The sequence below is a fragment of the Drosophila bipectinata genome, chromosome 2R (assembly GCF_030179905.1).
Source record: "Drosophila bipectinata strain 14024-0381.07 chromosome 2R, DbipHiC1v2, whole genome shotgun sequence".
Lineage (NCBI taxonomy): Eukaryota > Metazoa > Arthropoda > Insecta > Diptera > Drosophilidae > Drosophila > Drosophila bipectinata.
Genome location: NC_091737.1, coordinates 11,736,371 through 11,758,676, shown reverse-complemented (window position 1 = coordinate 11,758,676; position 22,306 = coordinate 11,736,371). Strand labels below are relative to the sequence as shown.

The window sequence follows — 22,306 nt, the reverse complement described above, 5'->3', positions numbered from 1 at the left end:
ATCCTCGAAATCAATCGAACAATTACAAAGGAAGACATAAGCTCTCTACTGAAATTACCATCAACTTCCTATTTGCGATTCGACATTGATCCATTTCCCTTGATGCCTCTCCTTTCATTGGCTTTTGCTTCACTCCTTGGTTTGCCGGAATTTTCCTGTTCATTTCTTCTGCATTTCTCCCACTTTCTCCCACCCTCTCCAGCTTTCTTTTATGCGGTTTTTTTTGGCACTGACGGAAACGGAGGCTTCGGGCCATTTTCATAGTCAAGGATGTGCTGGAATCCTCCGCCCACTCCGTCGCTCTGTTTGATTTCTCACTTTCAATCGGAGAATTGATTTCACATTTGTAATGGCAGAGGAATCGACATGACCCAAAAAATTCGTGAAGCATCTGCTGTTGCACTGGGAATCATCCGACATGTGCCAGTTATTGCCTTTAGAGGTCTTATAATTGCCAAACTAAATCCCCAAAACGAACTCAAAGAAGCCAAGAAAGCCTGGTTAGCTTAGTTCCGAGTATTGGAACATTAACAATGGACAACAAAGAACTGGATGTTGGCATTGACACTTCTAAGACTTTAAGTTCTCCTTGGGAATGCTGGATTATGTGGAATAAGGGGCTACAGATATCTACCCATAGCTGGGAACTCAAATGAAATGTTGCTTCGTTAACTCTGACTTTGCCTTCCGCCCATTCCTCCACATGACTCAAAACAAACTGCAGCTCATTATCACGCCCACCCATTGCCACCGTTACGCCCCTTGTGAGAGCCACGCCCTCTCCACCCAGACCGCCCTCCTTTCCAATTGGGGAAACCACGTTGCATGCCTGGCTTTGGCAAATGGCTGGCACTTTATATGCCATGAGAGCCAAATAAAATTGACAGTAGAAACGAAGCAGCAACAGTTGAAGAAGGATTAATTCAATAAGAATAAATTTGCTAAAATAGGGATTTGCTAAATTAGGATCTTAATAGAGGAAGGTGAGGAGCAAGCCAATTCGTGGCACTTACCGCCACCACGTCGTATGCGTAATATCCGCATAAAGTGTAATTTGGCTCCTGTGCGAACTCAACTTTATCCATGTTGTTGGTTTCTCATCATCACGTGCTCTCATGTATGCCAGGATGCTGGGCCCCTAAATATTTATGGCAACGCTCAAGGACCCTACTTTCCACCCAACATCCCTATGTACATCCTCTGCACCTGATAATGCCAATGTTCATATGGCAGCCACAGGATTCTTGCTCAAATATTTACAGACAGTAAAGTTGCCTGAAAGTGCGAACTTTTACATTGCATCTTAAAGAGGTTTTAGCATAATTATTCAATTTTTTTTTGCCGGCAAACTTGGCGGTAATTTACAAGTTGACGCCAATCGATGAAAACTTTCGCCGCTCAATGGTAAATAGCCCATAATTCTTTTACTTTCTTTACAATGCTCTTGAGCGAGTGAACTGGCTGAATAATGAATACATTTAATCGGTGTCGCACCACTTAAGGCATAATTTAAGCTGACAGGCCGAGCTGATGCGGAAAAACTGTTGAATGGCCAACATGGCGTATGATTAATAGAACGATAAAGCAACTTAATCGCGCCAATCCCGCCCACTTCTCGGACACTGCTAATTTGTGCACTTTTCCCTGCACTACCACCCGGTGATTTTCCTTAACATTTTCGCCTTCTGAGCGAGGGCGGCACTCGGGGCGTATGAGTAATCTAGCTTTCGTGTAGCAAATAACATAAAAATTGATGTATTCTGGCCTGCCATTTACCCAAACACAAAAAAATAAACGATTTTTTATAATATTCATGCACGCTTATGGTTATGGACTTGACTGGGCTCTTAAATTTGTGGCTGTGTTTGATTTGAGAGGAAAAATTATATATATTTTAGAATGTTTAGTAAAAAAAAGTGTACTATGCATCGGCCGGGAATCGAACCCGGGCCGCCCGCGTGGCAGGCGAGCATTCTACCACTGAACCACCGATGCTTGTTGAAAAAATAGCTCCAAAAAATATTCTAGTTTTTATTGTTGTTCATAATCTATTAATAAAATAGTGTCAAATCAAAACTAGCGACTCTTATCTTTTGAAAATAAATCATATTTCTTATCAAAACCACTTGATGGGAAGTGTATTCAATAGCGACTCGAGACGACTCGATTTGAACTCCTCCGAGTTCCGTTCCACATTATTCTTTAATTTTCCCATAAATTGCTTTAAAAATATTGTTTATTTTCTTAAGAAATGTTCACCCATAACAAAATAATGAATCTGTGTGCTAATTTTGTTGTGCCAGGAATTTAATAGACATAAGCCCCCCAAAAACAAAAGTCAATCAACTGCGTGGGCGGCCCTCCAACCTCCCAGCTGAAAAGGTGGAAAGTGGATGAATGACTGAATGATGGGATGGGTGTATTGACGGCCGATTCTATTGACGTGGCAGTATCTCATTCACTAGTTTATTGAGCACTTTGCTGGGGAAATGACTTCACTCTGTCGCTGGCTGATGAAATGTGTTTTTGTGTATTGTGGGTGGTGGGCGTTTTTGGGCATGCTTGGAGTCTTCACACTTGCCACCCCAAAAAATCAACATCAGTGGAAAACTTGGCCTCCATTTTCAATAGCCAATTAAAAGCTTAGGACTGCTTTTCCCCAAACTCTCCCCATCCCATCCCAGTCCCGCTGACCACTTGTGGGTCTCATAAAATATGCACGGTCAGGCAGGAATACTCTCCTTGGCGTCCCATCTGAATTTTGAAACCCCCCCAGCTAGTTCATTGTTTGTTTTCCGGGCTTCCTGTTTGAGGATTATGAGAATTTTAGCCGCTTTTAGTTCACATTTACATGAATAAACTGGATATCCAAATAGGAAACAAAAATGTGGCAGAATTTCCACGGAAAGTTTCTTAATTTCGATAGAGAAATCCTCCTCGCCCTCCTATACATATACATTTAAATTGCATTTTTTGTATCCTTATCCTTGACGCTTTTTGAAGTATCTTTCTCTCATGGCCAACAAAAATAAAATAATGCCTGCAGAAAAATAATTATTCCAATTACAATAAAAAATGCCATCACAGCTTTGAATTCCAAATTATTTACGAAAAAATAAATCCCCCAAACGATTTCCTATTAAATTGCTTCTGATATGTGTCAGAGAAACGCGACTTGCAGGGTCTCGGGCATAGGCTTTTAAAATTGTTCCAATTAAATGTAATGGATTTTGTCATTTACATGAAAATCTAATTGCTTAATGGAGTGCAAGATTTTAATGGCAGACATATTTTGGAAAGCCAACAGGTAGACGAGGGATTTAAGCTTTAAAGATAGACTTTGGCTTTGTGAGTGTTTAAGGTTATTGGTTTCAATTGAAACATTTAAACATTTCACTACATTGTCAATTAATTTGATATTCTCCGCTTGAGCTAAGTGAATTTTAAGCCTAGTAATTGGTCAATTACTTGTAAATTAATTGGCTTTTGATTATTCGGGCAGTTGGATTGCCCTCATTACCATCTTAGGTTGAATTGTTAATTATATTTCATATAGAAATGACACGAATTAAATACGAATTGTAGGTGTCTGTCAGGCTTTTGGCCTTATGCCAGGTGATTATCACGCTGTGGTAATTACCAGATCCACGTGTCGTAAACCACCTTCGCCGGAATGTCAAAAACAGCAGTGCAGCTCAATTAGCAGATGTCCACTTTGGTGCATTAATTTGGAATTATCTGCGTAACAACTCATCAGGACGAAAACAGTGACAGAATGTTGGCCATGAACTACTTATTGTTTGGTCTTGTAACAATGCTTATAACGATTTAATATTAAGGAATGTCATTACCCACCTATTTGCAGTTAATTTACTTACTAGATACTATTTGTGTCTTATGACTATCTGCCTCTCTATCGCTCTGTTTGTCCCTGTCTCTCTCTCTCTATTATCCTGCTGGGTTGTTTAACAAGCACTTTGTGTCTGTGTGTTGTCCCTGCTGTTATTATTATTACTGGGATTGCCAGTGCGATTGTTGTTTGGCTGGCTGGCTTTGTCTTACCCGCAGCATATTTACATTTCTGTTTATTTTTAGCCAAGGACAAGGACAATAGCCGTAGTGCATTCTAAAATATCTCAATCCACCACAATTTCACATTTCCACATTTCGCATTCATGACGTTACAGTATCTTCACAGTCCACTATATGTGACTTCCAAGGACATTCGCAGCAGCACCACCACCACAAGCACCACCAGCACCAGGACAAGCACCAGAACAAGCACTAGCAGCAGCAGAAAAATGGAAAATGCAATCCAAGGTTACACAAAGATACTATAGGGGGCATAATCAGAAAATTGGATTTCATTCATCTCGCTGGGAGTCCGAAAACTCGTTAGATGCACAAACTTGGCCAATTGTCGGCCTATTAGCTGCCGGGCTAACTTCATAACAGACCCCCGCGATGTTTGTCTAACAACTTTGTTTGTCCTGAAACTGGGGAACTGAAAGTGAACTGCCTCTGATGTCTACATTCTGCAGTTATTTATCACCTCTTACACTCCGGTCACGCAAGCCCTCGACTTTCCCAAAAATTTCCCAGGCTTTTCTCAGTCCACACCCTGAATTTGCGCCTTCAGCTATTTGGTGTTTTACATGTTTTCTTCTTTTGGCCAAAAAGTAGTCTGGCACTTGGGGGAAACAGTGTCTGAAATATTAAATACCCTTTAGTGGGATACAATCCTTATTGAGTTAGGTTCGTTCTCTTCAAATCACATGTATCACTTTCCAGGTATAGGGTCTAAAAGTTACCTTTTTGTTTGTTTTGGCAAACTTTCAGGCCGAATGATAAAACCCTGGCAGGGCCATAAAGTCATGTGCACGTGCTTATAAACAATTATTTATGCAAAAAGTGAAAGGGAAGATATACATGGCCCCCAACCTAGTCGGAGGAGGTCGTGACAATGATAAGGCACTGTAAGTGGTAGATGTCATGAAATAAATTTTGCTGAACTCATTTCCTTCCTATCCTTCACGGCAGTTTTTGGCAATTCTTTTAATTTAATTTAGGAACTACAGGAATTCATCAACTAAATAAAAAGTAAGAGTCATAAATAAACTTGTCATGACTCAAATGCATGGGTGCAATCAACTATTTGATTTTGAATTGTTTCGTTTATGTTTATTTTATTTTTTGTTATTCTGCCGCCAAGAACTGACAGCGGATGTCTGCGGACTGACACCAAACATCCTTGGGCCCAAAGAAATTTAACTTGTCGGGCCCCATCATCGTCATCATCATCATCATAAAAAAAAGGCAAGCTCGAACTTTGACACAAAAGTTGGTTCATTTTTTTGTTGCTGTTTCCTTCAAATAAAAATGAACAACAGGCTGAATTTTATTCGTGTCCTCCTCTGAGCCTCCCGCTCCTGACTCCTTTGCATATTATTTAAATAATAAATGAGTTTTTGACAGTCGCAGTGAGAAAGTGAGCTTCTTGGATAAAGTGGAGGGGGCCTGGTACTCTTTTTGGATTCTTTTTTGGCTTTGGAGGGGCGAGGTGTCGTCTGACAAGTGAAGGAATTGCTCTTGTTTCGTTCCGTTTCGTTTATACGCTTCAGAAAATCGCCGGGCACACAATGTTGCCAGAAATAAATAAATCTCTTTAATGTCCTGAATCCGAGGCTTCTGTTGCTTTTCCTGCTCCTTCCATCCCCACCCCCATCCACTATTCGAATGTTCCTCCTCTGGTTGGTCATGAAAGCATATTTGTCGTTGGTGTGGCTGGTTTCACTGTTGACATTATACTGTTTTAGTTGTTTTCTAGTTTTTGTCCTTATTTTTAGGATCCCTTGGCTGGCTACCAGGCTAGCTGCCTGGAGTCGCGGGCAAGTGTAATTGGTTTAGCTAGAAGCTTAACTTTTATGCTGTTTTCAGCTACTCTTGAAGGTAATGAAATTTCATGGCATTTGACTCGAGCACCAACTGTGCTGGGCATCCCGAGCGTATACGTAATGTTGGTTTATTTATGGAGTGGCCATTGGCCATTGGCCATTGGATGTTTGCCGTTCACCTGGAGCAGGCATATATCAAGGTAATTACCCCACCTGAACCCACTCACTCAATTAATTGTTATTCTATTGAATTTCAATTTAAGGCAATTCCTCACTTGGTCAATTAGCCAAAAGCCGCCAGCCACACAGAAGACTGAAAGTTGCAGAATTTATCCGAAAGTTGGTAAAGAAACATTCATTAAATCAATGCAGGAATTTAAGAGAAAGCCTTGGAATTGGCTTTCATTGAGTTGAGCTTGGTTTTTAGGGAATGTGGTCTGTTGATTTATTATATTTTCAGATAAATGAAAACAAAACTTCGCATCCAATTCCAAGAAAGTCAAATGCTAGAAATTCATGAAATACTTTAGCTTATTATGTTTCCTATCCCATCGTTATCCCTTCCAAATGGCTACTAACGCATTTTGTTGAAAACTCATTTACTAAGTTACCCTGAAAGTCACCGGAAACTTTCAATGCCAAACACACAAGCGGAAAAATGTCATTCCACATCCGCAAAAATGCAAATTGAATTATATCGAAGTCATTGAATGGGTTGTGACTTCACTGGAACCCATCGCCCTCTTGGCCCTCTTGCTTTCAGAAAAGTTCCATGTGTGTTGCAACGGATTTATTGGCAAAAAGAGATATACTCGTATTTTAGCCAGATAAGTATAGGTTACGAATTTCATGACCTGCCAAAAATGCCAACTTGTCCAAGAACAAATACAAAAAAAAAAAACAGAAAAGGAAACGAACAGAAACGAAATAAACGACTCGCATCTGCCGCATTGGCTTTTTGATTTAATTCCAAGTTCTGGCAAGGACAATTCACAATCCTTGCCACACCCCTTTTAGGCACTTGAGCGCACAATTAGCTGTCAGTTTGAATAGCAAACGGGCTGAATCTGGCCCGGCTTCCTTTGTTCGCCAATTCCAGTTCCAACTACCACTGTTCTTTGTTCCCCCAAAAAATTTTGCAGCAAAGCGCACTTGTGTTTGACAATTCAATTTGTAGAGGGAGTCCTGGACGGGACGGAGTGGGTAGAGGATACATCTATGTATATAAAATCAGCCAGAGCCCAGATACTGCAGCTTTGAGTCGGGTGGCTGAATATTGATCCCCCGGATAATCGTAAAGCAGCCAAACAACATTTTTCCACAACTTCCACTCAGCAGGCGATTATGGAAAATATATACATATATAGTAGTATACATTATATATCTATAAACCCAAGGCGATTAGGGAGAAGGAGAAAGGTTCTGAAGTGTTGCGAAGCTAAGCTGTTCCGCAGCGCATTGACAGCTGTGGAAATTATGGAGGCACTGCGTCCTTAGCACCAGACCCTGGCAAAAATCACCAGTAACAACAAAATGTAATAAAACAATTGGCGCTTCCGCAACATTTCGCAAGCGATTTGTTTTCCTGTTCGGCTTGGTTTAAGCCCGGTCTGCTTTAATGTCCGATTTGGCCTTAAATACATTTGGACAAGTTTAGTTTCGCTTCTCTGGCCGGTGAACAAGTTAAAGAGACCCTTGAGGGACATTTGGCATTGGTCGTTTATGTGTGGTAGTACACTAATAAAAATAGAAAGGATCTATCAAAATAATTGTATATAAAAGGATATCTACAAGTTCAGCAAATACCATAAGTAATTTTTAATTTTTTAGGAGTTAAAAAAGTTTATAAAAAATATATTTTTGTAAAGTGCTTTCTCAGTGATCTTTGTTAACAAATATAAAATGCCACCATTTCTCTTAATGCCCTATGAGTGTTGAAAAAGTGTGATTAAGATTAAGAATGTTTACTGCTGACACAAAATAAGCTCCTTAGTTATTTAAGGTCCTTGCTAGGTGATCGTCTTAGTATTTTCATTTAATTTTTAGTGTTTCTGTTCGAAATCTCATGAGCCATATTTCAACACTTTTTTCAAGAAAAGTTTTTTAGTGCCACAAGCGGCTTTCATTTAAGCTCCTCTGGAAAGTAGGATTCTGATGGAAAAATTGGTTGCGCTGCTCCTGTTGCTCTCCGGTTTCGTCCTGTTGGCCATTTCTCAACTGCCACTCTCGAATTTGAAAGTTTTTCGCATAAATTTCAAACAAAAGCAAGTGAAAAACTGGAATAAAGGCAGAGACACTAAAGTAAACAAGCCGGCCAGGACAACATAGTTGCAAGGACTGCGTGTTGGAACCCAACTGGGATCCTTTAAGTGCTTTCCCCATGATATTACCCCCGCCGCGGACTAGACCGTTGCCCGTTCATAAAACAAAAAGTTAAATTTGATGGGATTTGATGCGAGGGTATTCACCATTTATTGGGCACTATTTTAAGTCCCGGGCTTAAATGAAGCAAAAAGGTGGTGTGTACAGGACTTGCAACGGCGGGTCCTGCGATTACTGCAACCATTTCGTAATCAGCGGCGGCGGCCCAAATTTCGCACTCACCCAACGACGAGTTCACCACAGGTCCTGGAGAGCGCAGAGCTAGTATTTCTTGCGGCAGCAGAGAGGGTCCTTACTCTCTGGTCTTGGCCAAGTTCTGCGGGGGCGTCAATAAATGTTGCCGGGCAACATGTTGCCAGCTGTTGCTCCGGCTGGCATCATAAATATTCAACGAAGTTAAGTTGTCATAGCCAGTTGAAGACCAATTTCCCCCGTTTGAAAGGAGCATGTGTGGCGGTCGAATTGGAGAAGGGTGACTCCACTAAAAGCCAAACTAAATAAATGTTCAATTCAATGGGTATCCAGCCGAGTCATGGGAGGGCAATGGGTCTGCCGGAATGGAAATTTCACTGGCCCCGTCTTCGTCATTTGCTAGGCTCAAAAAAAAGGCACACACTGGAACTTATACTACATTGCTTTCTTATAACTTTTAATGTTTCATTTTAATATAAATAAAATGATAAGTTACAGGACTAAGACTAATACCTCTTTAAAAGAGCTTTTCCTCCTTTTATGAATCTTTAAATTTCATTTCTTTCCCTCTATATTCAATACATTTTGATTATTTGTGCATTTAAGTGAAAAGGGTCTTGAAGGAGTAAGGTGGCGTGCCACACAAAGGTGAGTAATGACCCCTGAAGCTGGATTTTCTATGTCAGCCAATGTTTGTGTGAGTGCGTGAGTGCCTTTGGGCAACAATTTGGCCGCCACTCCCTCGATTCTTAAGACCCCAGAAAATTTTGGGCTGGGCGGTCCCGAAGGTTATTGTAATTTTGTTCGTGAGAAGTTTTGGCAGGTGGTCGAATTTCGATTGATTTATATCCAACTGCATAATTACGTATGTACAAAACCCAGCCCAGCAGGTCCATCCGCTTTAAGTTTTCCGATAGATCAACCTTTTTGGAGATCCCAGTAACCTTAGAGCTTGGGTTCTAATTCTAACATTAAATATTTTTTGGTTTCCATATTAGTCGGTTTCATGCCTTGAGTAGTTTTAAAAATTTTAAAATAAACATTTATTTGATAGGTTCATTTTCTTGTGGATAGTCGTTTAAAATTTGACAAAATTTAATGTAAAATACAAGCTTTTGGTTAACCAATATGTCCGCGATAGGAATCAACGGTTTCGGCCGCATCGGGAGGATATTTGCTCGCCTGGCGCTGGTGCGGCCCGATGTTCATATACTGGCAATCAACGATCCGTCCCTCGATCCAGACTACTTGGCGTACATGCTCCGCTATGATTCCACGCACGGCATATTCAGACAGGAGATCTCGGTGGACGGGGACAAGTTGTGTGTTGCCGGCAAGACAGTCAAGCTGCTGAAGGAGCCCGATATCAAAAAGGTTAAATGGTGTTCCTATGGCGTCAAAACTGTGGTGGAGTGCTCCGGACGGTTTACCACCATAAAGCTATGCCAGCCTCATTTGGATAACGGTGCCGAGAAGGTGGTGATATCGGCACCCTCCTCCGATGCTCCGATGTTTGTGTGTGGAGTGAATCTGGACAGTTATAAGCCCGGAACTAAGGTCATTTCCAATGCCTCGTGCACCACCAATTGTCTGGCGCCCATTGCTAAGGTGGTGAACGACACTTTCGGGATCGTTGAGGGACTAATGACCACCGTGCATGCGGCCACCGCCACTCAAAAGATAATCGACGGACCCAGCGGGAAGCTGTGGCGGGATGGTCGCAGCGGAATGATGAACATCATCCCGGCCGCAACCGGGGCGGCCAAGGCTGTGGGTAAAGTAATTCCCGATCTGAACGGAAAACTTACGGGCATGGCGTTTCGTGTTCCAACACCAAATGTTTCCGTTGTGGATCTGACCTGTCGTCTCAAGAAACCGGGCAAGATGGAAGACATCCAAAAAGCCATGATTAAAGCTACCAAGGGCGACTTGAAGGGTGTGTTGGCCTACATAGACGAGGAAATGGTCTCCACCGATTTCATTGGCTCCAAGTACACGTCTTTGTTTGATTCGAAAGCCTGTATATCCTTGAACGATAAGTTCGTCAAATTGATCAGTTGGTATGACAACGAGATGGGATACTCTGCCAAGCTTCTGGACCTGGTTCTCTTTAGTCAGTTAGCCGATCACTGTGCCAAGGATTCGGCGAAGAAGAAGGGAAAAAAGAAGGACCCTTGTGCCAAGAAGAAAAAAGATCCTTGCGGCAAAAAGAAAAAGGATCCTTGCGCTAAAAGCAAAAAAGATCCTTGCGCCAAAATGACAAAAAAGAAAAATTGCGCCAAAAAGAAAAAGAATCCGTGTGCCAAGGATAAGAAGAAAGATCCCTGCGCAAAGGATAAGAAGAAAGACCCTTGCGCGAAGGATAAGAAGAAAAACCCTTGCGCGAAGGATAAGAAGAAAGACCCCTGCGCAAAGGATAAGAAGAAAGACCCCTGCGCAAGCTTTAAGAAAAAGAAATCCTCTTGCGCGAAGGACAAGAAGAAAGACCCTTGTGCCAAGGATAAGAAGAAAGACCCATGCGCGAAGGATAAGAAGAAAGACCCCTGCGCAAGCTTTAAGAAAAAGAAAGACTCTTGCGCAAAGAATAAGAAGAAAAACCCTTGTGCCAAGAATAAGAAGAAAGATCCTTGCGCCAAAAAGAAGAAGAACACATGCGGTAAAAACAAAAAGAAGGGCAGGTGCGGTAAAAATAAGAAAAATAATCCTTGCGGCAAGAGGAAAGACGATTTTCAAAAAAAGAAAGGTGATCACTGCAAGAAGAAGTAACTGAACTCGGCTAAGTGGGAACCAAAAGAAGTCAGTAAAAAAAGACGCCAGTATATCTAGTCCGTCTCCAAATTTAACGTCTCTGCTTATTTCGTATTTTCATCTCAAAACATGAAACAGCTAGAAAACATCAATTTTAAACAAAATTTTAGTTAACCATGAATAAATTTGTAAGGAAAACAATTTATTTGATGGGTCATAATTTATAAGTATCTTATATGATAAATAATCTAAGCATCTTTGGAAACTGATTTAAACGTTGCTAGAGTTTCTCTGAAAATGGGCGGAGGATATGCTCTTAATTTCATTATCCTCCATGGCACTCGATTCGCCGCTCTGGTGGTGATCAGCCTCCACAACGATGTCGTCCAGGGTGGGGGTCTTTATTCGGTTTCGAATAATGAGATCCCTGTCCGAAGGCGCTTGCAAATGAAGTGGATTGGGTGTCACTTCAGCGTCTCCATCGCCACCTGCACCTACACCACCGCCACCACCCTGCAGACCTAGCGTCAAATTGACTTTGGCATGCTGTCCAGTGGTTAGTTCGCTGCTGGGCTGAACATTTTCCATGGTGGGGGGTGGACGCAGTCGAGCCGGGTCCAAAAGAGAGTGCATTTTGGTCTGTTTCCGAGGTGTCCGAGCTGGCGATGCCTTACGCGAGTTGTAGTTTTTAAGCTGTTTCGAACTGAAAAGGAATTGGTAAGTTCCCGAGTTTTCAGTGTCTCTCTAATACTCACGCCTCTAGCAGTTTCAAAAGCAAATGATGATACGCTTCGTATTCGTCCTTGCCAAATTCATTCGGATCGTGCCTAGCATGCTCGTACATATCGCAATACTGGTGAATCATACGCTGCCCAGCCCCGTTCAAAGTTACCGACAATGTAGTTAGCAGGAACGCTCTTAAGCTTTCCGGCGCATGACGAGAACTACCATCCGCCCGGGCGATCTCTGATTCCAGCAGCTTCACATCATCTACCGCCTTCATGCGATAGTAATACGGCGGCAGAGGCGCCTCTGGTTCGGGCTGGACAATATACTTGTCACCATCGTTCCACAAAAGTTTTGGCTCCTTGGTAATCTTTGGTATGCAGTCCAACCGACGTTCAATTTCGCGTCTAAGCGCCTTCTTGGCATCGTTGCCCACTGGGACATGAGGACCCCGTCGTCCTCGCAGCTGGAATCGCATTATCTGCCGCTTGGCGAAAATGAAAAGCATCAGGGAGGTAAGAACGCCTCCACTGATGATAATAATTATCATCACACCTGAGAGCTGCTCCATGTTTCCTCCTGCTTTGGCCACCTTGTGCTGAATCTCCGGAGTAATGAAGTCTCCTAGCTTGTGCAAACGAAGATGGCCATCCATAAAATTCACAGATTCCTTAACAATTTAATAATAATAAACAATCCCCTTCGTTTTCTTTGTTTATCAATAGAGACGAACCATTTTTGATAGGCAATAGTATCGATTTTAAACATATCGATTGCTTGCCGCGCAGCTTAAACTTAATTCAAAAATACAATAAAATCCAGTTTATTTTTTTCTTTTATTAAAATCGTGACATGATTTTATTAAGATTTAAGAGCTTTCATAAATATTTAAAATTTATTCTATAAAAATGTTTTTTAAATTTTTAAAAAGTATCCAGTAAGATGGATCACAGTGCAAAGCAATCAATGCGCTTTTTTGTAAAAACAAATGTACAAAATCCTATTCTTTTGAGCGCCTTAACAATTTTTAATTCAATCCGGTGAACGCGAACGATTATTTACATAGTAAAAAAGCAATCCTTGTGGATGTACAGTCTCTTTGGCTACGAGCTACTATATATCCGGCACATTTCACGTCCATGGGTAATTGTTGGAGAAGCATACCGTTCCTATTAGACTATAGGTGGTGCACCATATAAATAGAGCTCCTCCTGCGGAGCGAAATTTCAGTTTGGCTAGTGTCTTGGGCATGTGATCCGCGGCGAACCAATAGAATACCGGAGTGGCCGATGCCAGGAGACGAGTGGACACCTGGATGTGCACGAAGACAGTGCAGATAATGGTCAGAAAAGCGGCATGCAGGACGAAAGGTAATGTGGTGTGAGTCTTGATTAACTCCTTGTAGTTGGCCAAGGTGGCTGTTGGCCAAACGCTTTGTAGAAAGTTCCGCAGGTAATCGTAGCAGTGCCAGTGCATGAAACTCAACATGGGAAGGGCCAAAATAAAATTGGGAAGCTGCTTCAATTTGTAATAGCGGAGGAAACCCACATCCCAATAGTGGGACTGCACGTAGGTATACGGAAAAGGTAGGGTATACTGGCACCATGGCGATCCTTCTGGTCCCTGGCCGGAAACTAGGTATTTTCGCTCTTCGGCATAATCCAAAACGTGCTGAGGATGTTTCACCGTCACAGACGGCATGCAGTAAAGTCTATATATGTAGAAATAGTATGTGTGCAGTATCGCAAGAGCACCCACAATGGTACCGATCATCTTTGCTTGCAGCCAGAAACCCCTTCCTTTTAACACCAAATGCCGGACATAGAAGTACAGCGGGAATCCCAGGGTTATTAGTCCGTTGGAGCGTGACAACAGGCAGGCGGTTAAAGCAGCACATATACGAAAAAATCGAAAGTTCTTGTTGCCTGGCTTCTTGCACTCCAGCATCAGATAAAAGCTGGCATAAGCGAACAAGGTCTCCGAGTACGCCGCACTAAAGAAAATTGTGGCCGGATTAAAGCAGTAAACCAAAGCGGCGTTCCAGCTCTTGTTTATGTCATTGAACATCCTTTGAGTTAGCTGGTACAGCAGGTTTGCAGACTCGCAAAAGAGCCAGGTGTTTAAAACCACTGCCACTAGGAGTAGAATGGATTTTTCAGAAAGCCTAAGGCCAAGTGTTTCGCACGCCTGTGCCACGTTACGCACTATAACCGGAAATAGTGGATAGAATGCAAGGGTGTTCTCGTACGTGTATAGATTTCCGGCTATGTGCAGAAAGTACTCGCCGTCCCAGTGCCGCAATCCTCCAAGACAGCGGATCACAAGTTTGTCCAGCCACGCGAAATACATCTTCTTTGATTCCTCCTCCGAAACAGCGGCAAGGGGCATTCGAAAAACATCCGGTTTATGATCCGGCAGAGCTCCATTCGCCAGCATCTGGATCACGAGTACTATGATGCGGCTGGTCAACGCCAGCTTCGTGACTTTTTCTGTCATCCTGCCGCTTTTCTACTGTGTTGGGTGGAGTCGATTCTTATATGAATGGCATGTGATTCATTTTCTGCCGTAAGCCTACCTTTTGGTATATCTTCTGTGGAAGAACACCTTATTCCGGCACTACTCCGTCCAAAAAGGAAAGGCGAAAGAGCAGTTCTAGTGTCACCTGGGCAGCACCCTTTCACGTTGACATTTGCTTCTGGGACAACTTGGAAAATTTGCCCGGCAACTTAAATGAAAAACCAAAACACAAATCCAGGCCAGTGTGGCACTTTCTTGGCCAACCTAAAAATACCTAATGCGGTGATTTCCATTTTAAATTCTTTTAAAGTTTTTCCTCTCACTTAGGATATAATTAAGCTAAAATTATATAAGAAGAGCTCTTAATCATACATTATTCTTGGAAATCAAAAATTTTAGATATCCAAACTGTGACTGAAAACGATAGTTACCAATATCCAATGACTATCGAGTTACCAATGACTATCGATAACTCAACTTATCGGAAAATATAGTGGCGGCAGTTTGTGCAGGCATTGTTTGTGTTTTGTTTTGCAATGGTTTCGAGATTTGCGGGAAATTCCTTGAATAAATGACGGTCCAGAATGCCAAACAGCTCCAAAAAGTCAGAGCCCTCTCGGAGCAACAGTTCCACGCCGAGGAGGGCGCGAAAACGCCGCCGCCTGGAACGACAGAGCCTTGACTCGCAAGTGGATGAGGATGTTAAAGATTTGGACCGGCGGCTAAGAAAGGTGGCCCGGGAGAACTGCATCAGCAGCGAGGACATGCACAAGGTAGTACGAAGTGTGGTCCGCAATGACCATGTCTTGGCACTGGTTACCTTAAAGGCAGAGGATGAGCTGGCGCGGCAGAAATCCTTGGAGTCACCGGAACAGCAAAAACGTGGTGCCATCATCATTACGGATACCCCATCGGTAGCTAAGCTCACTCGTGCCAAGGCAAGGGAGCTGAACTGCACTCCCGGTATTTCACTGCCTCAACTGAATGATACTCCTGCGGATAACAATGGAATTGAAGCACTGATCCGGGAAGAGTTGCAATCAGACGAGGAGGATGAGGAGTACACGTTCAAGGAAGATGATTTCCATGTAAGTACTTAATATTGGAAGTGTTCCCCCCATTATTATAAATATTTTTCCTAGTCCGATGATGATCCAAGTACAGCAGCTTCGGATTTCGACTCAAATCCTTGTACACCCCAAACTCCACTCACTGCAGCTGAAGAGTCTCCGGTTAAGTTGTCGGAAGATGGTTGCTTTAAGGTTCCCTTCGATAAGAATCTGGCTAACAAGGACGATTTACGGATAGCAACCAGAACACGCTCGAAACTCTGCCTGCAACAGACCACCATCGAGGATTTGCAGTCTGAGTTCGTACCGCCCGATTTAGAGCCCAGCGATGTGATTGAGCCGGAGATAACCGCCACTGATGCCGACTGGATGCAGTTTCTGAATGATTTCACAAAGCCTATGAGTACGTTTGAATAGTTGTCATGGCCATATATATTTATGTTAGCTCTTTTACAGACAATAGCTTCCTTTGCGATGACGATGATCCCATCAATGATCCCGAGTATGTGGCGGCTGATAATATGGACGCCGAGTACGATAATGCCGAGGAACTTCGCGATGCCAATATATCCAAGAAGGAGCTTACTGACTTAGTTTCAGAACTGTTTGCTGGTTTGCTGCAGGAGGGAGTATCCCTTGAATCGGTCGAGCTGGAAACTCCCCAGAAGTTTATCGAAAGCGCTAATGTTACGGCAGATCCCATCGAACAAGTGACCCGCCAGATTGACTTTGATACCCAGATGGTACAAAATGATCAGGAAATAGATGTATTTCAATCCAGTATGGTTTCAGGTCAATGTGAGGCAAATACTACCTTTATGCCCGTTCCACTGGTCGTAGTGCAAGAGGGAGCCCTGGAAAAGAGTCCGGGAGGAACGCCCTGTAAGATGGTGAATATCCCAACAGATGTTCTGAGCCAACCTCCAGAACTGATTGCGGTTCCAGTCCCAGGGCAACCGAATTGCTTCCAGTTGGCCAAAGTGATTCCCAATGAGCCCGAAGTGTACAATCCACCACTGGTGAACGATTACGCCTGCCCCGAACCAGTGGATAACGAGCCAATTCCCAATGAAACCAAAGTTACTAATGATCGTTACACCAAACCCTATGATACCAACTTTACCTGGGAGTACATTTCCGTTAAAAAGCATGTTTACTCTGAGTATGATACCAAATTTGAAAATCTCCGTAATGAGGAGCCATCCAACTATAATAGCCTCGCAAGATTTAAGGGATTCACCAAACCCCAGTACGATATGATGCAACAGCAGCTACGCATTCACACCCAGATGCTAGCCCAGAGTTATCTGCAGACATACTCCCATCCAACACTGTATCCATTAGCCAATAAGCCCAGGGAAATGCTGGAGGACCTCCACCAAAGAGCAAGCCGAAATGCGACTTTCAATTGCTGGAATCTGCAAGGTGCGGTTGATTTGGCAAGGAAATGGGAGCACGATCTGTGTAGTGACGAGTACGAAGAGGAAAACAAGAAGATGATGGAGTTTATAAACAAGGAAACCGATTTAACGTGAGTAGACTTGTTACATATTTTAAACATTTGAAATATATATCTCATTTTTCTAGGGACGGCCATACACGACAAGTTCCGCGATTGGCTCCTCGCATAATGGATCTCATGCTGGATAGCAAGGTCTTCATGTATCCCCAGTATTTGCCACGCATGGCGTTCCAACCAAAACTGAATCCCATTCCTGTATATGCACCTTCGGAATATCAGCTTATAGCCATAGGTCTGGAAAAGCACATGCCGGCTATTAGAAATTCTTCAAAACCGCTACGGAAACGAGCAGATCCTCTTCGGCTGGCCTGTAGACGAATGGCCAAGGATACAATTCACGGAAAATCACCCCGGAGAATTTTTATGAAGATATCGGAGCTCCGCGAGTCGAAGCAGTATAATCCTATTAAGTATTATTTTGATCGAGATCGTGCCCCGCCCATCAGCCAAATCCTTTTTGGCTTCTATAACGGAATAGTGAAGATACCCAGGGATCGCTTTCCGGAGCTGCCCAGTGGCTGGCAATACTTCATTGAGGTGAGAATTACAATTCAGAAGTTTCAATTAACATTTTAATAAGAATTCACAAAGGGGGGGACAATCTCAGGGAAATACAAAGGGATAGGGGTATACTAGCCTAGTTAGCACCCCACCCGATCTCTGGGGATGAGTCGCAGCTCCGACCCGTGCTTGAGGAACACATTTCCGGCTGTCTGCTGTGGGCTTATGCCGATTCCATCGTCTGTAATAATGGCACTTGTCTCTGCCGGAACTTTAAACTCTTCCGAGGCAAATTTTAGCACAGCCGTAAAGGGTGTCCCCTCTGGAACACTGAGCACCTTAAAGGGCAGCTTGGGGTCCGACGTTAGCGTGATCTTGAAGGTTACTTTGCTCATATTGGAATGTGCAGACGTGGTCAGTTTCGAGTTTCACTTGGAATTATATATTCTCCTTTGTTTCCAGCAGTAGGGATCTTTGACTCTGTAAGGGAAGAGTATTTTTTTAGTGTTGTTATTGATTATTTTAAGAAATATCTTAAATTTTTTATTTAAAAACAAAAAATATGCTAACATACCCTTTGTGTAGTCAGAAATCGCGATGGGTTGGTTGTTGCTAGAGATGGGAGCTAGGTACCAGTGTTGTTTTGTGGGCTAGTGTACAAAATACCGAAAAGGAACGATTTCCAATATCCATAAATGTTTATAGTAGAAAAATAATTCTTTTATTTTTATTTTTATTTCTTTATGTTTTTTTTTTATTTTACTTAAGTTTAAAAGTAATAAATTAAATGTGTACCTAAAAATGTGCCGTCTCTATACAAACCTTATCAGTAATTGTTATCGATAATTATATACCTTGCTTCTCCCATCTCTGTGTGTTTATAAATTGCGGAAAATTTTCAACTGCCCCTTTTACAGAATTCTTGGGATACAATCAATACTCGACGACCTTCAAAAGCAGTCAAAGCTTCATCCGACGCCGGTATCTCGTATTTGGAGTTTGTGCGTGAGGCTGTGGGCGAGGATTTGTTTCTGCCCGATAGCTTTGGTCAGGCTGCTGTTCCAGATGGCAGCGCCGCTGGTTCGGAACCCATTAAGGATCGCAAGCCGAAGAAGAAACCATCGAAAAGGATACCTCGCCCAGCGAAGGAGAATGCTCTGCTGACAATTAATGTAAACTATGTCTTTGGCGGTGAATCCAGTCCAGGAAATTGTTTAGCAGCATCTGGGGTTTCAGTGCCTTTACTACCCGACGGGAGCTACACAGACATTGTGCGGAATATCAATCGAACCTTGAATACCACTGAACAGTGCAACGATATCTTGGCGTTGCCGCCAATTCCTCCTCCATTAGCCGACGACGCGCCTTGTGCAATAAATTATAGATTGGACGAGCTCACAAATACGCTGCAAATAAGCGAATGCGAAGCCACCACCGAAGCCGGTACACAGCAGGACCTGTGCCCTGTTCGGGAGCTAAGCCGATCTTTTTCAGGCAAGAGTTGTAAACGGCCTCGTTACCAAATCTTTAAGCCAAAGGTAAACCCAACGATAAAATGCAAAAACGGATCAACACCATCGCGCGGTCGCTACCACAAATTATTTGGGCGTTTGCGCCATAACCTGCGAAATCGGTGTCAGTCATTAATCACGTCCTACGGGTCCTACCTGAGTAAGCGAAGAGAGCTCTATATAAAGTGCGAAGTGATACAGCTCGTACACAGACAATTTCTGGCCCTCGACCTCTACACCGAACTGCTAACAGATTTGAAGATGTTCTGCAGCACCAATGCCAACGTTACCACTGCCGCTGCTGCAGCTCCCGCCACCACTACCACGAAAACAGCCACGCAGCCAAAGAGAACGAAGGCTGATGATGAGGCGGCACGTGTTAGAAAGGCCATTAGGGAGGAGGAGATGCTGCGCCAAATGCTGAGACCAGACACACCCGAAGAGCGAAATCGAAAAGATGCCAGTAAGTAACTTATAGAAAAAGAAGAAACTCCCATTTTATTTATTGTATATTTATTTCAGTATTTGCTTTGAATTTCTACGACAAAGTGGAGGAGACTCTGCTGAAGGCTGATCGTGTGGAAGATTGCAGGAAGTTCAACAGTTTGTTGAAAACCTTCGATCCACACAAGGATAAAGTCTCGGAACTATATTTGGTAAATTCACTTAAATTACTATAGTGAAAGTATTCTAAACTCTTCTTATTTTTTCACAGAAAGTGGAAAAAATTCTCATGCCCGACCACCCAGAACTAGCGGAGATGTTTCTTAATTTTTTGGTACCTGCCGAGGCTGCTGAAATTGGCAAATTCTTTGAGCACTTCATGATAACCAATGCCACAAACTTCATTAACAAATTGAACGTCTACTTCAGCAAGCAGCCAGCGCAGATCAGAAAGATATATGCATGCCTAAGCGAATTGGCCGAGTTGCCCAATGTGAGCATGAAAAAGGTTGAGAACAAGATAATGCCCTTGCTCAAGGGCAATAAGTTTCTGTGCGACTGGTTTGTGCAACAATTTCCGCAGGGAAAACCTCCGAAACGAATATTATCTCCAGTGGAGACTATAAATCTTCTTGAGGTGCAAAACAACACTACCGGCGAATACACAGAGACGATTCAAGAATTCTTGGATGTTCCAGCGCCTAGTAAACCCAGCTGCCACTTACGGTACATAAATGGTCGAATTTTCTATGGTTCCAAGATGCTTCTGCCCGCCAAGTTGTCCTTTATGGCTGCCAGTATTTATAATGAGCAATCAGGCGACGTTCCACTGGCTTCCGCGGAACCTTTAACCTGTGCGCATGCAATTCGAACACAGGGCGAGAAACTAATCAGTCTGGCATCCAATGTGGACAGCGATGATGCCACCGATCGCAGTGAGGAGGACGATGCCAGCCGTGCTTTGGTCATAGATACAACAGGGGACGAACAAAACAGCTGCTCCTCCATTGAGATGTGCGATGATGTAGGCTTCCGGGCCCATGCAATTCGCTTGAATGCTGGCTTATACTCCAACTCCAGTTTTAGTAATGCTGCCACTAGTACTCCAAATGTAGGGAGCTCTCACGCTCATCATCACCCGCATGCTAAGAAAACAGCCATCAACTTTGGAGAAGTGTCTCCGCGGAAGCAATCGGCTTTTAATAACTCCGGCTTAAGTCCCTTGGCAGCCAACACGTCACCTCATGTGGATAAACGAAAATCCCCCAGTAAAAAGGTGCGATCACCTCAGAATCAAAACCAAGGCAGGCAGCGGGGCTCTAACCACCCAATGGTAGTGATTCACGAATCTCAACCGTCGTCTTCGCCGGCTATCGAATGTGCCAAACGCTTACGCACTCTGATAGACCAGGAAAGTGTCCGGGATGCGACGGATACCAAGGCGGGAATTCGAATCATTGCACAGGCCAAACAGAAAACCCCAACGCCACCCTCGATTGCCAAAGTAGAGGTGGAAAGCCGGGAGGGAAGTAGAGAAAGTATTTCATTACTGACACCGATTAAAATGGATCTGGATCAATCTGAGGATGAAATGGAGCCATTGCACATGAGCGCCGGAGGAACACCGCAGCATGTGATAACCACACAATTTGATAGTGATGAAGATTGCAAGCTAGACGTGGTTGCATCACTGGCCAGTGGCAGTAGTTCAGAAGTTCGTGGCCCGGTAGCTCTAGAACCCGCAACGCCCAGTACATCGTCAAAATCCCAGAGTAGCAGTTTTGTTTCAGCTCCCTGGACTCGGGAGGAAGACAAAGTGATTCTAATCGAAATGAAATTGGGTGCGAAGGATCGGGAGAAACTTATTAAACGGATGAGCGCCAAGCTCAAAAATCGTACTATAGAAGAGTTGCGTGGAAGGCATCAGTTCCTTATGGATTTCTTGTCCAAGCTTCAGGGGAAGTAGATGACTATGCCTGTTTCATAAACTGTAGAAACCTATTTAATTTAAGCCTGAATAGAATATTATAAAGTATTTCTTGGAGCGTATGAATGAATGCTGAAATTTAGAATGCAGAAGTGTATTTGATAATCGATCAATATAATGTATAGAATTTTATTTTAAGATTAAAAGTAATAGTTAAAGTTAAGCAAAACGTCAACTATTTTTCAAAAACTGTACATACGCATAAAAAGTAAACATTGAAAAGTTGTTTTGTCAAATCAAACTATTATTCTGAAAAAGTTCAAAGGAGTTTCGAGCAAGGAAATAATCACATTTTTTTCCAAAATGGATCAATATGAGATGAGAAAGTTCGATTCCGCTACGATGGATGAGCCCGTGGATGGATGGCTCTTTTGCGTATTGGGCGCTTGTTCCGCCATTATATTTTCCACACTGGGAGCTGCCTATGGGACTGCAAAGGCTGCCGTTGGTATCTCAGCCATGTCAATAAAGCATCCACATCTGATCATGAAGGCCATCATCCCAGTGGTTATGGCCGGGATTATTGCTATTTACGGCCTGGTTATTGCGGTCCTTTTGGCTGGTTCGCTTACCAAAATTTATAGCGGCTATAAGGGATACCTGAACCTCAGTGCCGGCCTGGCCGTTGGCATCTCTGGACTGGCGGCAGGCGTCGCCATTGGAGTTGTGGGCGATGCAGGTGTTCGGGCCTCTGCCCAGCAGCCCAAACTTTTTGTATCTGTCATTTTGATATTGATATTTGCCGAGGTGTTGGGACTCTATGGTCTTATAGTGGCCATTTATTTGTTTACCAAATAAATGTTGCATTGTTT

At 43.1% G+C, this 22,306-nt stretch overlaps 6 protein-coding genes and 1 non-coding gene across 9 annotated transcripts; 3 read left to right on the top strand and 4 right to left on the bottom strand.

Moving 5' to 3' along the window:
- Positions 1-1,924: 1,924 nt before the first annotated feature.
- Positions 1,925-1,995, bottom strand: TRNAG-GCC (transfer RNA glycine (anticodon GCC)). The gene has a single exon. It is a non-coding gene; the product is annotated as a tRNA-Gly (tRNA).
- A 7,441-nt stretch (positions 1,996-9,436) lies between these two features.
- LOC108133208 (glyceraldehyde-3-phosphate dehydrogenase 2) lies at positions 9,437-11,421 on the top strand. The gene has a single exon (XM_017253042.3). It carries the CDS (start codon positions 9,597-9,599, stop codon positions 11,232-11,234), a length of 1,638 nt encoding a protein of 545 aa, XP_017108531.2. The 5' UTR covers positions 9,437-9,596; the 3' UTR covers positions 11,235-11,421.
- Positions 11,398-12,669, bottom strand: LOC108133209 (protein C1orf43 homolog). The gene is made up of 2 exons (XM_017253044.3): positions 11,972-12,669; positions 11,398-11,919 (listed from the first exon to the last, which is right to left on the bottom strand). Exons 1-2 carry the CDS (start codon positions 12,595-12,597, stop codon positions 11,487-11,489), a joined length of 1,059 nt encoding a protein of 352 aa, XP_017108533.2. The 5' UTR covers positions 12,598-12,669; the 3' UTR covers positions 11,398-11,486.
- A 149-nt stretch (positions 12,670-12,818) lies between these two features.
- PIG-V (phosphatidylinositol glycan anchor biosynthesis class V) lies at positions 12,819-14,710 on the bottom strand. 3 transcript variants are annotated; one of them, XM_070278979.1, is made up of 2 exons: positions 14,518-14,710; positions 12,819-14,474 (listed from the first exon to the last, which is right to left on the bottom strand). In XM_070278979.1, exon 2 carries the CDS (start codon positions 14,436-14,438, stop codon positions 13,074-13,076), a length of 1,365 nt encoding a protein of 454 aa, XP_070135080.1. In that variant the 5' UTR covers positions 14,439-14,474; positions 14,518-14,710; the 3' UTR covers positions 12,819-13,073. The 3 variants fall into 3 exon arrangements, with proteins under 3 accessions (XP_070135080.1, XP_017107905.2, XP_017107903.2); XM_017252416.3 differs by having other exon boundaries at positions 12,819-14,450; XM_017252414.3 differs by having other exon boundaries at positions 12,819-14,453; positions 14,518-14,709.
- Positions 14,711-14,939: 229 nt separating this feature from the next.
- On the top strand, positions 14,940-21,542 carry mute (muscle wasted). Its single transcript, XM_017252990.3, has 7 exons — positions 14,940-15,547; positions 15,602-15,932; positions 15,986-17,060; positions 17,117-17,588; positions 18,470-19,526; positions 19,586-19,719; positions 19,779-21,542. The coding sequence occupies exons 1-7, from the start codon at positions 15,044-15,046 to the stop codon at positions 21,471-21,473; spliced, it is 5,268 nt and encodes a 1,755-aa protein (XP_017108479.2). The 5' UTR covers positions 14,940-15,043; the 3' UTR covers positions 21,474-21,542.
- Positions 17,602-18,202, bottom strand: Ufm1 (Ubiquitin-fold modifier 1). Its single transcript, XM_043210441.2, has 2 exons — positions 18,127-18,202; positions 17,602-18,032 (listed from the first exon to the last, which is right to left on the bottom strand). Exon 2 carries the CDS (start codon positions 17,945-17,947, stop codon positions 17,693-17,695), a length of 255 nt encoding a protein of 84 aa, XP_043066376.1. The 5' UTR covers positions 17,948-18,032; positions 18,127-18,202; the 3' UTR covers positions 17,602-17,692.
- A 140-nt stretch (positions 21,543-21,682) lies between the features above and the next one.
- On the top strand, positions 21,683-22,297 carry Vha16-4 (Vacuolar H[+] ATPase 16kD subunit 4). The gene has a single exon (XM_017252992.3). The coding sequence runs from the start codon at positions 21,798-21,800 to the stop codon at positions 22,290-22,292; it is 495 nt and encodes a 164-aa protein (XP_017108481.1). The 5' UTR covers positions 21,683-21,797; the 3' UTR covers positions 22,293-22,297.
- The last annotated feature ends 9 nt before the right edge of the window (positions 22,298-22,306 follow it).